At 35.7% G+C, this 17,238-nt stretch overlaps 2 protein-coding genes and 1 pseudogene across 2 annotated transcripts in view; 1 reads left to right on the top strand and 2 right to left on the bottom strand.

Annotated features, from left to right (window-relative positions):
• The window catches only part of Taf4b (TATA-box binding protein associated factor 4b), a 131,612-nt gene that overhangs the window by 10,946 nt on the left and 103,428 nt on the right, over positions 1-17,238 (top strand). The window contains exons 2-6 of the mRNA XM_021728930.3: positions 3,913-4,058; positions 5,046-5,153; positions 10,336-10,497; positions 10,596-10,718; positions 16,543-16,632. Of these exons, the coding sequence (XP_021584605.1) occupies positions 3,913-4,058; positions 5,046-5,153; positions 10,336-10,497; positions 10,596-10,718; positions 16,543-16,632 (629 nt within the window). The remainder of the gene's footprint in view (positions 1-3,912; positions 4,059-5,045; positions 5,154-10,335; positions 10,498-10,595; positions 10,719-16,542; positions 16,633-17,238) is intronic.
• On the bottom strand, positions 11,206-11,728 carry LOC101967201 (small ribosomal subunit protein uS8). Its single transcript, XM_005329051.1, has 2 exons — positions 11,378-11,728; positions 11,206-11,241 (listed from the first exon to the last, which is right to left on the bottom strand). The coding sequence occupies exons 1-2, from the start codon at positions 11,723-11,725 to the stop codon at positions 11,206-11,208; spliced, it is 384 nt and encodes a 127-aa protein (XP_005329108.1). The 5' UTR covers positions 11,726-11,728.
• On the bottom strand, positions 12,133-12,233 carry LOC120886708 (U6 spliceosomal RNA; annotated as a pseudogene).

The raw sequence follows: 17,238 nt of genomic DNA, 5'->3' as shown, positions 1-17,238 counted from the left end.
TTTCCTAGGTCCCAGGGCTTGTCCGTGCAACGAGGCATGCTTGTCTACTGACCTGAAGATCCAATCACCGGCCCTTCCCTTGGGATGCTGCCTCCCTTAACCTTCATTGGATGGGATTTTCCCTTGAATTTTTTGTTCCCCAATAAAAGCTCACTCCCTGGCATGTTCTCCCTCTCTCGATAGTCTCTTCTGTAAACCTCGCCACCGCATTAGGTGGCTGGAGGCGGGAGCTAGGAGAAGCCTTCTTGGAGCTGGGGTTAAAGGTAAATGAGAGTCTGACTCTTTAATTTAAAACTCACTAGCAATTTCTTATGCATGGAACCTTCTTTTATGAAGCTCGCGCTGGTCGCGTGGCAGAATATATGAACATAAGAAAGTTATATCCAGTTCATTCTACTGTCTTTCCTATTCCCATCCCTTCTCTGTTTCCTTCATTCCCCCTTGTCTAATCCAGTGAACTTCTGTTCCTTCTCCCTTATTGTGTATTAGCATCCACATATCAGAGAGAACATTTGACCTTTGTTTTTCTTTGGGGTGGGGGTGTTTGGCTTATTTCACTTAGCATGATAATCTCCAGATCTAGCAAACATCATAACTTCATTCTTTATGGCTGAGTAATATTATATTGTGTATTTATACTGCATTTTCTTTTATATATATACATTTTATTATTGTTCAAAACATTATAATGCTCTTGACATATCATATTTCATACATTTGATTCAAGTGGGTTATGAACTCCCATTTTTACCACATGTACAGATTGCAGATTCCCATTGGGTATACATCCATGTTTATATATACTGCCATACTAGTGTCTGTTGTATTTTGCTGCCTTTCCTATCCCCTACTATCCCCTTCCCTCCCCTCCTCTTCCTTCTTCTCTCTCTACCCCATCTACTGTAATTAATTTCTCTCTCTTGTTTTTTTCCCCCTTTCCCCTCACCTCCTCTTATATGTAATTTTGTATACTAAAGCAGGTCTACTTCCATTTCCATGCAATTCCCCTTCTCTCTCCCTTTCCCTCCCACCTCTCGTCTCTGTTTAATGGTAATCTTCTTCTCATGCTCTTCCTCCCTGCTCTGTTTTGAGTTGCCCTCATTATATCAAAGAAGACATTCGGCATTTGTTTTTTAGGGATTGGCTAGCCTCACTTATCATAATCTGCTCTAATGCCATCCATTTCCCTGAAAATGCCATGATTTTGTTATTTTTTAGTGCTGAATAATATTCCATTGTGTATAAATGCCACATTTTTTTTTAATCCCCATTCATCTATTGAAGGGCATCTAGGTTGGTTCCACAGTCTAGCTATTGTGAATTGTGCTGCTATGAACATCTATGTAGCTGTATCTCTATAGTACGCTCTTTTTAGGTCTTTGGGGAATAGTCTGAGAAGGGGAATAGCTGGGTCAAATGGTGGTTCCATTCCCAGCTTTCCAAGGAATCTCCATACTGCTTTCCAGATTGGCTGCACCAATTTGCAGTCCCACCAGCAATGTATAATTGTACCCTTTTCCCCACATCCTCGCCAGCACTTGTTATTGTTTGACTTTATAACGGCTGCCATTCTTACTGGAGTGAGATGGTATCTTAGAGTGGTTTTAATTTTCATTTCTCTGACTGCTAGAGATGGTGAGCATTTTTTCGTGTATTTGTTGATTAATTGTATGTCCTTCTCTGAGAATTGTCTGTTCAGGTCCTTGGCCTGTTTGTTAAAATTTTTTGTTTTAATTAGTTACACATGAAGTACAATGACCTTGACATATCATACATTTGAATCAGATGGGATATAATTTCTCATTTTTCTGAGTGTACAGGTTGCAGAATCATATTGGTTATGCAGTCATATATATATACACACAGTAATAATAATGTCTATTTCATTCTACTATCCTTCCTATCCTCCATCCCCTCCCCTCCCCTCCCATCCCATCACTTCTCTCTACCTAATCTAAGGTAACACTATTCTTTTTTTTCTCACATCTGCATACATGTATTTTGTATAACGATGAGGGTCCCCTTCCACCATCTATACTACATTTTCTTTATCCATTTGAAAGGCACCTAGGCTGGTTCCATAGCTACTGTGAATTGAGCTGCAATAAACATTGATGTGGTTGCATCACTATAGTACGCTGATTTTAAGTCATTTGGGTACTACTCAGTATTGTACTGAGTAGTGGGATAACTGGGTCAAATAAATGGTGGTTTCATTCAGGTTTTCTGAGGAATCTACATACTGTTTTCCAGAGTGGTTACACCAATTTGCAGCCCTACTGGTAATGTATGCCAATATTTATTGTTACTTGTATTATAGACAAGAATTTCTTTAGGTTAGAAATAATGGATTATAGGATGTACAAATGAAAATCAATTTGGCAGTCATATAAAGTTGATCAAAGTAATTGTACTAAATTATCGTACCACCAAATAAGATTGATAGTGTTCCTGTTGATATGTATCGATAGCACTTAGTATTGTTGGACTAATGAAATTTTGCCTATCTAAATAGATAAAAAGTGATATGTCACCAGGATCTTAATTAACTTTCCCTATTGTTGGCATTTGTTTGTGCATTTTGAATAACTGTCCCTTAGTATATTTTATTTTGTGTTGTTGTCGTCTTTTTTTTATGGGTAGCAGGAATTGAACCCTGAGGTGCTTAGCTACTGAGCCATGTCTATAGCCCTGATTTTGAGACAGGGTCTCATTAAGTTGTTTAGGGCCTCTCTAAGTTGCTGAGGTTGCTTTGAACTCATGTCCTCCTGCCTTAGCCTCCTGAGCAGTTGGGAGTACGGATCTGCACCTCTGCACCCAGTATTCCATTTTGTGTCTTATCTTTTTTTTTTTTTTTTTTTTTGTGGAACTGAGATTAAAAGCAAGGGAGATCTACTGCTGAGCTACATCCTCAGCTCTTTTTAATTATTAAATTTTGAGACAGGGTCTCACTAAATTGAGGAGACTGACCTGGGATTTGGCATCCTTCTGCCTCAGCCACTCAAATTTGTCTGGGATTACAGGTGTGTGTCACTATGTCCATTTGTGTCTTATTTTTTTTTCCAATTTTACTAATTGGAATTTCTTTTAATATAATTAAATGTATTAGGCTTTACTTATTTAAGAAGTCTTTCCTTATCTCACATTCAAAAGATATTTTTCCACATTGTCTAAGAGTTAAATTGTTTATTTTTACCTTTATATTCCTTAATGTGCTAGGGTTTTAGTGAATGTGTGTGAAATAGGTGTCCAATTTCATCTTTTCCATAAGACAACTAATTGGCCATATATTGAATAGTCACTTCTGTTCTCAAGAGTGTACAGTCTCCTGGGAAAATTTGATTCAGGTTGAGCCTCTGATATGAAATCTGAACTTTGAGTCTCATATTGGTGTTCAAAATGTTTTGTATTTTGGAGCATATTGGATTTTTAGATTTTCAGGAAAGAGATGTTTAGCTGGTTAAGTCTATGCAAATATTCCAAAATCTAAAAAAGTTAGAAAATCTGAAGTACTTCTGGTCCTGAGCATTTTGGGTAAGGGATACTCAACCTGTATGACATATCCTTATACACCTATTTTGGGGTTTTCTATTCTGTTTCTTTAGTCAGCTTTGTGGTCTTGTGCTGTTATCATACCATCTTATTTACTATAGCTTTGTAGTTTTTATATCAAAGAAAAGTATTTTGTCTTCTTCAGGAGTATCTTTGTCAAATGTTTAGATTTTAAATGTTTTAAATAACTTGAATGAAAACATTTTACCATTTTTTGTTGGATAATTAGTGGATATGGAATTTATTATATACCAAGTACTTATTCAGAGCTTTTTATAGTGTTGAAATGGGAGAAGACAATATGTGATGGTTATGTTTTATTTTATTTTTTAACTGAGGTCTTTTTTTTTTTAACTATAGGAACAGTTTTGATCAAAAGTAACAGTGGTCAGTTGATGTTGGTATCTCCTCAGCAAGCCGTTCCAAGAGCTGAGACCACAAGTAACATAGCTGCAAGGCCAGCAGCACCAACAAATGCTCAAACAGTCAAAATCTGTACAATGCCGGTAATACATCTTTTTAAAAAATTTATTTAGTTGTAGATGGACACAATACCTTTATTTTTTATTTATTTATTTTTATGTGATACTGAGGATTAAACCCAGTGCCTCACCCATACTACGCAAGTGCTGTACCACTGAGCCACAACCCCTGCCCCTCTCCTGTAATATATCTTAAGCTTCCTCATTTCCCACCTGTTATCATTACCAGTAAACATAATTTGAAATGATTCTGCTCAACTTTTTAAATTAAACACCTTTCTTTCCATATGCTAATTTAATCAAGATTTTTTGGGTTTTGTCATTTGATAACTGTTAAAATAATGAACATTTAATCTTCATACTCAAAAGATTTTATAGTCCTCAAAGGATATGTTCAAAGGGCATTTTGCATCTTGAAAGAAAATAGACATCTGCTTCAGTTTTAATTCGTGGTGAAATAGTATATAAATGAATATTTGTAGTATTCATTTTTATTCATACCTTACAGAAATTGTTGTTAAAATATAGAAGTCTGCTACCATATTTCATTAGTTTTGCATTATTAGGAAATAATTTATTTTAAGTACTTGGTAATTTTTCTGTATAACTGAAGCCTATCTGGTGTGACAGAATCTTTTTTGGGGGGATGTACTATGGATTGAACCATACTCTGTACTTTCCTGCTGAGCTACATTCCCAGCCCTTTTTTATTTATTACTTTTGAGACACGGTCTCACTAAGTTAATTAGAGCCTGGCTGAGTTACTGAGACTGACCTTGAATTTTCCATCCTCCTGCCTCAGCCCCCTGAGTTTCTGGGGTTACAGGCATGTGCTACCATGCCTGGCTGATCAGTAAGGTTACAGTATAGAATGTGTATAAAACCATAAGGTTATAAATCCAGTTATAACAAATTTGCTATGGTAAAGTATTCTAATGTTCTTCATAATTTGATTGATTTTTAAATTACTTATACTGATGGCTTTGTGTTATCTTGTTCCTCACTCCCAAGAATTCTAGCTCACAATTAATCAAGAAAGTGGCTGTGACACCTGTTAAAAAGTTGGCTCAGATAGGAACTACTGTGGCAACCACTGGTTCGAACCCTTCCTCAGTACAAGTAAGTTGTGAATTATGTGTGGTCATGTCATTCTCTCATCTTTATTATTTCACTAGTTCCTGTCATATGTGTAAGTTGTTGATTCTGTGGCATCAAAGAGGGCAATTCATTAATAAAGCTGACACTTATCAAACTGGGACTGTTAGAGGTATAGGAAACAACAAAATGTATTTTTTGGATACATTTATACTAAATGTATTAATACAAATTCACCTAATAGCCTTATATCATAGTCTCTAGAAGCAGGTGCTTAGAGAATTTGGTGTTTGAGATATTTATTAGGGATCAATACTTGTGAAGGGGAAGGAGAGAGTGAGTATAAACTAGTTGTAGACCCGGGGAAGCCTGAGTCAACCTGGTGGAGAACTATGGAGCTAATGCTACTTATCAGTATTGTTCCACTGTGGGCCAACATGGTTGGCTGGGCCTTACTTCCTGCTCTGGGATTAGTCATTGGATGTGGATTCACTGAACATTGTACTTTTGAACAAGGTGATTCTCTGTATCAGAGGGAAACCTAATGGACCTGTCAGGTAGAAGCTGTCCAATTGCATTCCCCCAGCAGCTAGAACAATACCAGTCAGTGTCTCCTTGTGATGATTCATCCTAGTCTACTTGTTACCTCATTTGGATGTATTTCCAAGTGGAGAACTAGACAGGTATACACCTCAGAGACCAATGGTTCTGGGATTCTACTGGGTTTCTTCCTTGGGGAAACAAAGAAGATAGGTTAATGGGATGAACTATAGTCCCACTGCTTCAGTGGGTCTTAGACTGCAGATGATAGTAATAAATCTCTCTCTCCCTCTATTTTAGATTATCCTCACTCTTAACTACCAACTATGCTGGTCTTGGTAGTTACCTGGTAGCATGGACAGATTCTCATCCTTGAGGAATCTGTGTGGATTCATCCCAATATTTGTCTTTGTTTCTGTTTGAGTTTATTTTTTGCTGCTATAATAGAATGCCATGGACTGATTAATTTATAATGAACAAAAGTTTGACACATAGTTTTGGAGTATGGGAAGTCTAAGCATGATGTCAGCATCTGGGAAGGGCCTAGTCCCATGGCAGAAGGGATCTGGTGGCAAGAGAGCATGAGTGGAGAGGAGAAAGGAAGGAAAATAAGGGAAGAGGTAAAGGATGGGAGCCAAAATTATACTTTTTTTTTTCTTAAGTTGGAATAAATTTTAATATTTAAATACAAAGTGAGTCCCCCCCCCTTTTTACACATAGGTCTAATAGCCAAAATGTACAGAGGAAATGAGCCCCTGCTTTGTTCTTCATAATCCACATTGTCCCCATTTTGTGGCTGAAGTTGCCATCAGCCTCCCCTTTCTCCAGTATACATTGAAAATCTTGGTTCTTTACACTACAGATGTAATGCACTTTGTCATTTTTATATTATGTGCATGTCCCTCCCCAACAAATCTCTCTATTCTTTTTAAAAATATATTTATTTTTTAGATGTAGATGGACACAATATCTTTATTTTATTTATTTATTTTTATGTGGTGCTGAGGATTGAACCCAGGCCCTCGAATGTGCCAGATGAGTGCTCTACCTCTGAGCCACAACCCCAGCCCCTCCATTTCTTTATTTCTTTCTTTTTTTAAAAAAATTTTAGTTGTAGGTGTACACAAAAACCTTTAGTTTATTTTTATGTGGTGCTGAGGATCAAACCCAGAGCCTCATGTGTGCTAGCCGAGCACTTTACTACTGAGCCACAATCCCAGCCCCCAAATCTCCATTGTTTATAAGGGAAAAAAAGTCATTAATGGTCAGGAATCCTTCCCTCCCATTACGGGGCATGAGTTTCTACCGGGGCATGAGTTTCTACCCTATAGTGGGGTAGTGAGGAGATCTTCTAGTTTGGAGCAATTTACTGGAAAGGGTAGGGTATCCAGGGCTGGAATAACCATCTGCACAGTTGTTTTCTGGTATCAGAATGAGGACAAGAAAAAATAGGACAGCATGCAAATTGGGAGTCTCTTCATGAGACCATTAGGTTAGAATCCTTCCTACCAGGTTTAGATCAGTGTCAGTGTGCCAAAGTTAAAAAAAGAAACAAAAACCTTACTAAGTTATCAGCAGTCCAAACATAATTGAATTTTACATTTCTTTCAAAGACAGGTCAACTATAGCAGTAATAATCTGCTCTTTCCAGGAAAGGAAGGTATAGCTCCTCCCCTTCCTACTGACAGCCTAGTGTTCAGCCCTAAGTGTATCTGCTGCTGCCACCATTGCTGCTCTTGCTCCATTTGCAATGTCTCAGTCTTGAATACAACAGGAAGAACCAGGATCATAAAGAAAGTGGTCCCAGTCTACAAGGCTTCCCTGGAAAACCTGTACATTTTTTTTGAGACACAAAGAGGGAAAGATCAAAAGTGGCTTTCACTGTGGACCATATCCTCTTAGGGAACATCTCTATCAGATCCCAGAGTCTCTCTGACAAGGTCTCCTCAGTCTTCTGCCTTACCTTTAGGGAGTAATTCATTAGTGAACTGGGGATCCATCAGTAGTTGCAGCATAAACATCCTTTCATCAGGAGCTTTCTCCCTAGGTGGACATTGTTAAAAATGTTCCACTATAGTAAATATAACACACAAAATAATTTGAAATCTTTAGTGTTCTTTTTTTTTTTTTTTTAGGGTACTGGGGATTGAACCCAGAGTTACTTAACCACTGAGCCATATCCTCAGCCCTTTTTATTTTTTTATTTTGAGATGGGGCCTCTATAAGTTGCTGAGGTTGGCTTTGAACTCTAGATCCTCCTGCCTTAGCCTCTGAGGCGCTACAGTTATATGCACCCATCCTTTAATGTTCAGTTGTATGTTATATTAAAGATGAAGATATAATTGGCTAGTTGTCAGATTAGAATGTCTATGTGCAAATAATTTGATTTAAAATTAGAATTTCTAATTCAATATGAACAACCTCAGACAGGTACAAAAAATGACCCTCCTTGAAATGTAATTTGGTCCGCTAAATTTGAATATAGTTCATTTTACTAGCTCTATGTGTAACTGATTTTCACACAGATTCTTTTCACAAAAATTCTGTTCACATATTTTATTTTTTTCTCTTTTGTACCCAAGACATGCCTAATCAGTGTAATCCAGTCTTGCAAAGAATGGAAATATCCTTGGCTGGTAGAATATTGAGTCTAAGGTAGAATTATGATTGAGTTTAAGAACAGCTGTCCAATACTGTGATGAGAAGACCAAGATTTTATACTTCATTATGTCCCTTAATACATGAGATTGGCATGGAAGGTACATGTATCCTTTAAGGTACAGGTAGTAGCTATATTAGAAAGGATCATTAAGGACAGATTTGTGCTGGAATGTGCTAGTCAGCTTTACATTATTGTAACAAGTTACTGTGATAAATCAAATTAAAAAGAAGAAAGATTTATTTTGACTCACAGTTTTGGGGGTTTCAGTCCATGACTGATTATGCAGTATATCATGGCAGGAACATGAGTGGAGGCCCATCACCTAATGGCAAGGAAGCAAAAAAGAGAAAGAAGGAGCTGTGTCTCAGTATTCCCTTCAAGGGCACACTCCCAGTGGCTGGAAGTCCTCCCACTAGGTTCTACCTCTCAAAGATTCTACCATCTCCCTATAGCACCATGGGTTAGGGACTAAGTTTTTAACATGTGGGCCCTTTAGGAACTATAGCTTAGAGAAAGGATGAATTATTGACAAGGAAAGTAAAATGCCTTAAGTAAGTCTACTACTCACAAACAGTAGGATACTTTTCCTGAACTCACATTTCATTGGACCTTATTTTGCTTCATAAGGTAGAGGGACAGTAATTCCCAGAGATACCCTTCCCATCAGTCATCAAAAGCCATCACAATCAGTAGCTAGAATTCCAGATTACACTTTTGTATTTTCGTGATACTAGTGACAATTTCTTAAATATAGTATTACAGAGAGTTTGTGCCTGATTATAAGGTAGACTCTGAAGAAATAATCTTATTTACTGTCTATAAACCTAAATGTTAATTAGAAAATTTCTAGAAGAATATGCACAGTATTTGTCCCTGGAGTGCAGAATTAAGGGTATGAATAAGATCAACATCATTTTGATGTTGCCTGTGAGGATTTCTCTGACGTTTAATAAAATTTTACTAATTTACTTGTAATTTTAATTTTCATCTCTTTTTACCATTACATCATTAGTTCTAGTCCTCATCATTGATCAGCACTTTTAAATTTCTTTCTCATTTTTTACCTTCAAAACATTTTTGTCTGATATATGTGCCGCTCTTTCCCAAATGGAAAATTTTGGTGTACACTCAGATTGAGCTATCTTGACTATCATAGAAAGAAATTTTGTAGAGGATAACAGCAACCTGACCTTTTCTATGTTGTATGCCTGTAGAACACAAGCATTTAGATTAAAATGATGCAATATTTAGTTTTATGTGTGAATTATGAGTTCTACTCTTTCCCCTCTGCCCCTCAAACTTTTCTTACAACATGTAACTTTTAGTGTTTGTTTTAAAAATAAAACTGTTGCTTTATTTCGATGTGTTCTTACCCAGCTCATGATTTCTTATATTAAAATTTTTGTCCTGAAGGTGGTGCTAGAGTCACACTTCATTCTGATATAGTGTAGAAAAAATAAATTCTTTTCAGTGTGAAAATAATATCACATTTTGTAATATTTTTATGTTTAATGTCTATATAAAAACAGCATATATGAATATAAGATAATCAGTAGATCACTCTGCTTTATACTTAAGAAAAAGAAAATAGCAGGACAGGAAATTCTTTGTTTTCATATAAAGACTTGTTTTTTCATATACTTTGGAAGAAGCATTAATGATATTTTTAAGGGCTTGTATTGTACTTATTTTCCAGACAACCCTAGAAGAGTAAGTACCATTATTATCTTTTTTTTTTCAAATAGTAATCAGGATTAGGAGAATAACTTGCCTATACTTAATATTGCAGTAGGTGGCAATGAAGAGTCAGAAGGTAGATGAGAATGTAACCCAGATCTGGTAGAATTAAGAGCTCTTCTAATATCATTACATTGCCGTAGACTATTAGAGCATCACATAAAAGCAAATATGTCAAGATTCATTTGTAGACTGATAAGGGTGAAATGAGATGCCCACTTAGGTATCATAGTAATGCATTTCTAAATACGTAAAATTTAATTTCAGTCTGTGGCTGTGCCAACCAATGTTGTCACAGTTACTCCTGTAAAGCCGGCAAATACTGTATCTACCTTGAAGACTTCAAGTGTGGGATCATCATCTACCCCTTCAAATGAACCTAATCTGAAAGCAGAGAATTCAGCAGCTGCTCAGTCTGATCTTTCTCCGGTGAGCTCTCACTTACACCTTGCATTAATGCAGTTCCTTACCATTGTTCTTGATTCTTCTTTGCTAGCTAATAATTGTGATTATTTTTCCATATGTAGACAATGCTAGAAAACGTGAAGAAATGTAAGAACTTCCTGGCAATGTTAATAAAACTAGCATGCAGTGGATCACAGTCTCCAGAAATGGGGCAGAATGTGAAGAAGCTGGTAGAACAACTTTTGGTAAGTTAGTACTATAAAATCTTGCAAGGTTTATCTGTTGAAAATTGGAAGTATCTTTCTATTTATTTATCTATCTATATTTTAAAATATTTTCTTAGTTGTAGACGGATACAATGCTTCTATTTATTTACTTATTTTTATGTGGTGCTGAGGATTGAACCCAGTGCTTCACACATGCGAGGCAAGCACTTTATGGACTGAGCCACAATCCCAGCCCTCTCTATATATTTTTAAAAATATTTTTTAGTTGTAGATGGACACAATACCTTTATTTTATTTTCATGTGGTACTGAGGATTAAACCTAGTGCCCTCCACATGCAAGGAGAGCACTCTACCAATGAGCTACAACCCCAGCCCTCTCTATATTTTTAATGATGTTATTTTAAAGGTACTTCTTGATAAACCTTCGTTTTGCATCTTCTTCTTCTTATTTTTTTTAAGAAGCTGAGTCCATTGAGGCATTTTATTTGTATTTCTTTTATATCCCTAGAAAAAGTATCCCAGGATTTTCCCTACAGTGTGAAAAAAAATTTTTTTTAAAACAAATTCTTTGCTTTTTAAAATTTTTTTGTGGTGATGAAGATCAAACCCAGTGCTTCATATGTACTAGGTAATCACTTTACTACTGAGCTACACCCCAGTCCCATGTGTGAAAAAGTTTTTGTCTTGATACTTCATAGTCCATGATGCCAGCTGAGGTTGTCAGTAGAATGAAACTACACTGACAAAATGGGAGCAGATTATTCTGCCATTTTTCTAGGTCTTTGAGCTGTACATCAGATCTGGGGCTGATCACTCCACACTGGTTTAACCTACCTTTGGGGTTCACAACAATTTTCTGAGCTCTGTGATTATCAGTGATTTCAGATTCACCAGTGTAAGCATGCTTCATCATCACAGTTAGAAACTGGACAATAACTTTGGAGCATGGCCTAATTAGGACCTGGTGTTCATCTCTCTTTTTGGCATTGTTGATGCTCTTGAGAGCATGGGCCTGTACATTCATGCACACTACCTGGTGGCAAGGAAAGATGGAGAAAGAGAATGGGAGGGGCTGGTTTTACTTCTTAAAAGCTTTGTAATGATGATAAAATTTAGACAAATCCCAGCCCTTCTTAAAAGTTTTTTGAGATGGGATCTAAGTTGCTTAGGGCCTCTGTAATGCTGAGACTGGCTTTGAACTTGCAATCCTCCTGCCTCTGCCTCCTAAGCCCCGGGGATTACAGGCTTGGGACAACTCTGCCAGTTGCATTCCTTTTCTTAATACTGCTTTTTTTTTTTTTTTTTGCATATATAACATGATATTTTGATACATATTATTTTTTCTATACCAGCCTTGTTTCCCTTCTCTTAAAAAAAAGGCCTTGGAGAGAAGGTTGACTCTTTGGTTCATTAGGGAAAAAAACCTTTTTTTATAATATAGAATGCTTCACTAACTTGCATGTCATCCTTGCTTGGGGACTGTTGCTAATTTCTTTATCATTTCAGTTTTAGTATATTTGCTACCAAAGCAACCATGGAAAATGTCACTAGAATTGCAGAGTGCCAGAAAGCCAGCTATCAATAAATGATGAAATTAATTTCTCAGACTTCCAAACACCAAGCTGTAGGACTTGTGGAAGTTAATTAACATTTTTAGGCCTTAGTTTCCTTGTAAGATGAGAAGAGTAAATGTGATAATTTCTGAGGTTTCTACAAGTGCCAAGTATCTTTTAGCCACCATATTATATATCCTTGATCTTTTATATCCTCTTTCAGTTAAAATACTCCATATAATATAGGATGGAGTAGAAATTTTCATATATTTCATTTGTGCTTAAGACGTATACTGGGAATATAATAGGTAAACATTATTTTGGATTTCTTTTTTTAATATCTATTTTTTAGTTTCAGTTGGATACAATACCTTTATTTTATTTATTTTTATGTGGGGCTGAGGATTGAAACCAAGTCCTCGAACATGCTAGGTGAGCGCTACACTGCTGGGCCACAACCTCAGCCCCCTATTTTGGATTTCTAAACTGTTCATAATTTACAGTTTTCTATGATCAAATAATTAATATTTTTGTGTATTTATTATATAAATGTGGTCACTTTTTCCCAGTATATGTTTTTTTCAAATATTATCCAGGAAAACAAGCATAGTTTATTCAGATGTCTTCTTTATGACTTTTAAAAATGCTTCCTATCAGGCATTAAAAATAGAGCATATTTAAAGTTAGTTTTTCAGTTGGGAAAGTATTTTAATTTTATATATTTAGAAATTTAAGTCATATGAACAATTTTATACTTTGGATGATTTTGAGTACATTTTGAAAAGTAAACATTGGGTTTTTGCTTTTTCCTTTTCAAAGTATTTTAATTTTGAAAGTAAATATGACTTGTTCCTCAGAAATGAAATGTCCTAGATGGAGAGTTGTAATGAAAAAGAACATAGATCGCATAAAACATTTTAATGTTTCTAATGCAAAAGATTTGTGTGAATTTTGTGGACAGATAACAATAGTTAGGAATTAAGCAAATATTCTTTCTAACTTAAGATAAATAGTTCTCAAACATTTGGGTCTCAGGATAGCTGTATATTCTTTTTTGGGGGCATGCAGGTACTAGGGATTGAACTTAGACACTTTTTTGCTAGTAAGCCACATCCCTAACCGTTTTAATTTTTTTGAGACAGGGTCTCCGTGTTTTTTTTTTTTTTTTCGTTTGTGTGTGTGTGTGTGTTCTAGGGATTGAACCCAGGACTTTGTGCATGCAAGGCAAGCACGCTCAACTGAGCTATATCCCTAGCCCAAGAGACAAGGTCTCAATAAAAATTTTTATTTTTTTAATATAGTTGTAGATAGCATGCCTTTATTTATTTTATGTGATGCTGAGAATCAAACCTAGTGTCTCACACATGCTAGGCAAGTGCTGTGCCACTGAGCTACAGCCGCAGCCCTCAATAAGGTTTTTACAGCCTTACCAAGTTGCTGAGGCTGGCATTGAACTTGATATCCTCCTTTCTCAGCCTCCCAAGTTGCTGGGATTATAGGTATGTGTCACTGTACCTGGCAGGATGCCTGTATATTTTTAAAAACTGGGGACTCCTCAAGGGATTTTATTTTTTGTGGACCTGAAATTAAAACAGAAAAGTTTAAAATTATATTTATTTTAAAATAATAATAAACCCTTTATATATCCATATAAATAACATTTAAATAAAAGCTGTAGTTTTCAAAACAAAATTGAGAAAAATGACATTGCTTTGCATTTTGTAAATATTTTTAATGTCTGACTTAAATAATAGGAAGTTGGATTCTCAGGCCTGCTTCCACATTTACTTTACTTTGTGATGTGTTATTTTGTTAGGTATTAGGAGAATGACTGGTTTTTGTGTGTTTTTTGTAATAGTATGCATTGGTCATTTGGAAAATGTTGACTAATTGAGTTATGTTATACAGATCTTCCAAATGTTTTCACATACTTTATACTTTATTTAAGATACCAAATATCATGTTCATCAATTTCCCAAATGATCTTGTCAAGAGTTTTTTTTTTTTTTTAAAGTTTTGGGAAGCTATCAGGTTAGGAGAAGTCATTATATATTTTTCCAAATTTATGCCATGGGTGGTGGTGTATGCCTGTAATCCCAGGGACTGGGGAGGCTGAGGCAGGAGGAACATAGTTCAAAGCCAGCCTCTGCAACTTAGTGAGGCCCTAAGCAACTGAACAAGACCCTGTTTTTAAACAAAATATAAAAAAAGGGCTGGAGATGGGACTGGAGTTGTGGCTTAGTGGTAGAACACTTGCCTAGCATACATGAGGCAGTGGGTTTGATCCTCACCACCACAAAAAAATAAAATAAATATATTGTGTCCACCAAAAACTAAAAAACAAGAATTTTTTTTTTTTTTTTTTTTTTAAGGGGCTGGGGATATGGCTCAAGCAGTAGTGCGCTCACCTGGTATGCGTGCGGCCTGGGTTTGATCCTCAGCACCACATACAAACAAAGATATGTGTCCACTGAAAACTAAAAAAAATAATAAATATTAAAATTCAAAAAAATATTTTTTTAAAAAAAGGGCTAGGGATTTGGCTCAGTGGGTAAATATCTCTGGGTTCAATCCCCAGTACTGAACAAACAAACAAATTATTATTTTGTCTTGGGAGCTTTAATTTTTATCATTAACAATAAATACTATCAATTGCTTTCCTCATAGAAATGGAGTTCATTTTATTTGTTTTTGAGAAAGTATTTTCTAAATATCCAAGTCTGAATAACCACAGTTGTTTCGTAATTCTTTCTAGTAAAAATGGAAAAAAAGCTGCTAATTTAGCTAGTAATTCAATCATAAACTACTTTTCTGTGAGCATCTTTCTTTGGCCTGCAGTAGAAGTCCTTTATGTGTGGCCTCCATTTTGTTATCTACAATATTAAAATGATATCTGTCTACTGAAGAGTTGAGATTTAATAATACTAACTTTTACTATATTAAGAATGTTTTATTTTTTTATTTTATTATTTTTTAAAAATTTTAATATTTATTTTTTAGTTTTCGGCAGACACAACATCTTTGTTTGTATGTGGTGCTGAGGATCGAACCCGGGCCGCACGCATGCCAGGCGAGCGCACTACCACTTGAGCCACATCCCCAGCCCTCAAGAATGTTTTAGCTGGGGGCTGTGGTACATGCCTGTAATCCCAGCGGCTCTGGAGGCTGAGATAGGAGGATTGGGAGTTCAAAGCCAGCCCCAGCAATTTAGCGAGGCACTAAGCAATTCAGTGAGAACCCTGTCTCTAAGTAAATAAAATACAAAATAAAAATAGGGCTGGGGCTGTGGTTCAGTGGTTGAGTGCCCCTGAGTTCAATCTCTGGTACCTGCACACCCCCATCACCAAAAAAAAAAAAAAAAAAAAAAAAAGAGAATGTTTTAAAGTAAAACTAACATATAATTTTTTTCATAACTATAAATGCACAGCAGTGTCGAGTATGATGACAACTATTTCACTTTGCTACTGCTTCTTCCGATTAGTTTTACATGTTCTTGTTTTTACAGCTTTAGGGTATATTTCAACAGTGAAAAATGCAAAAAAGATTAGTATTAATGTAAAAATATTTTAAACTTTACAGATCCCTGAAGTGCTTAGAATATAAAATAATAAGTAAACATTCCTAAGTTCTTTGGGACAGCTATTATGGACTCAGTATTACTCTAAAAATATAATCTTAGCTTAAGATAATTAATAATTATAGAAACAAAATAAAAACTTCAAAATCCTCCAGATAACTTCTTCTTTCTATCCTAAGAAAATCCTGTGTCTTTACTTCTTAATTGTTCTTGAAAGATGTAATAATGTAGCTCTTCTCTCACTTTTTTGTTTTACTGGAATGTCCTCCACCCCCACAAGAAGAAAAATCATTCCTTCAATGTATTCTCTTTCAATATACATTTCTATTATTTAGATTTACTAATTTCTCTGGTGAATGAAAAAAATGCTCCCATGTAATGATGGACTTGTGAAAAGCTTCAAATCTTTGCCTCCCTTCTTTATTTAATTGTGCAGTGCTGAGGATCAATCCTAGGGACTCATGCATGCAACCAAGCACTGAGCTATACCCCCAGAGTTTGCTGCTTTTATCTTTAAATTAAATTAAATTTTTCTTTAAAAGACAGGGTCTTCGTATGCTGGCCAGGCTGACCTCAAACTCTTGTGCTCAAGTGATCCTCCTTCTTTACCCTTATGATTTTAACTGGGACTACAGTTGTGCATCACCGTCCCTAGCTTTGCCTATTCTGAAAATTTGTAGACCTATGTGTTTTCTTTCTCCCATTCTTTAGGATGCAAAAATTGAAGCAGAAGAATTTACAAGGAAATTGTACGTTGAACTGAAGTCTTCACCTCAGCCTCATCTAGTTCCTTTTCTTAAGGTAGAGTCACATTCTTTGAAGAAATTATATGGATTAGATTTCTTTAAAATAATTTGAGGGGCTGGGGATGTGGCTCAAGCGGTAGCGTGCTCACCTGGCATTCATGCGGCCCAGGTTTGATCCTCAGCACCACATACAAACAAAGATGTTGTGTCCACCAAAAAATAAAAATAAATAAATATTAAAATTCTTTAAAAAAAAATAATTTGAAACCTGAATATTCAACATGACAGTAATTCAGTGTGAAGATATAACAATGTGAGAAGGAACTTCAGTACTTTTGTAAACTGTAAGGCTCAGTCATAGTATTGTTTTCATTTGAACATTTTGAGAAAACAGGAGTAATATCTCATTCGTGAATATAATGTTATATTGTTTAACAATTGTACAGGAATACATTCAAATTCTTGTGATTGTGAGAAAATAGGGTTTTCTAATTTGTCCAAATTTCATGTTCTCTTAGAGTGATAAACCATAATAGTGCCAAATTTGGTGGGAAAATTAGAATTTAAAAAATTAATTTATATTGTTAGACATAACCTATGGTTTATTGAAGTATATAGAATCTGGATTGCAGTAGCTTGGATAATAGGAGCTTATTTTTGC

The sequence above is a fragment of the Ictidomys tridecemlineatus genome, chromosome 13 (genome assembly GCF_052094955.1).
Source record: "Ictidomys tridecemlineatus isolate mIctTri1 chromosome 13, mIctTri1.hap1, whole genome shotgun sequence".
NCBI classification, from domain to species: Eukaryota; Metazoa; Chordata; class Mammalia; order Rodentia; family Sciuridae; genus Ictidomys; species Ictidomys tridecemlineatus.
Note: the sequence above shows the minus strand (reverse complement) of the source record. Positions and strands in the feature narration are given on the sequence as shown.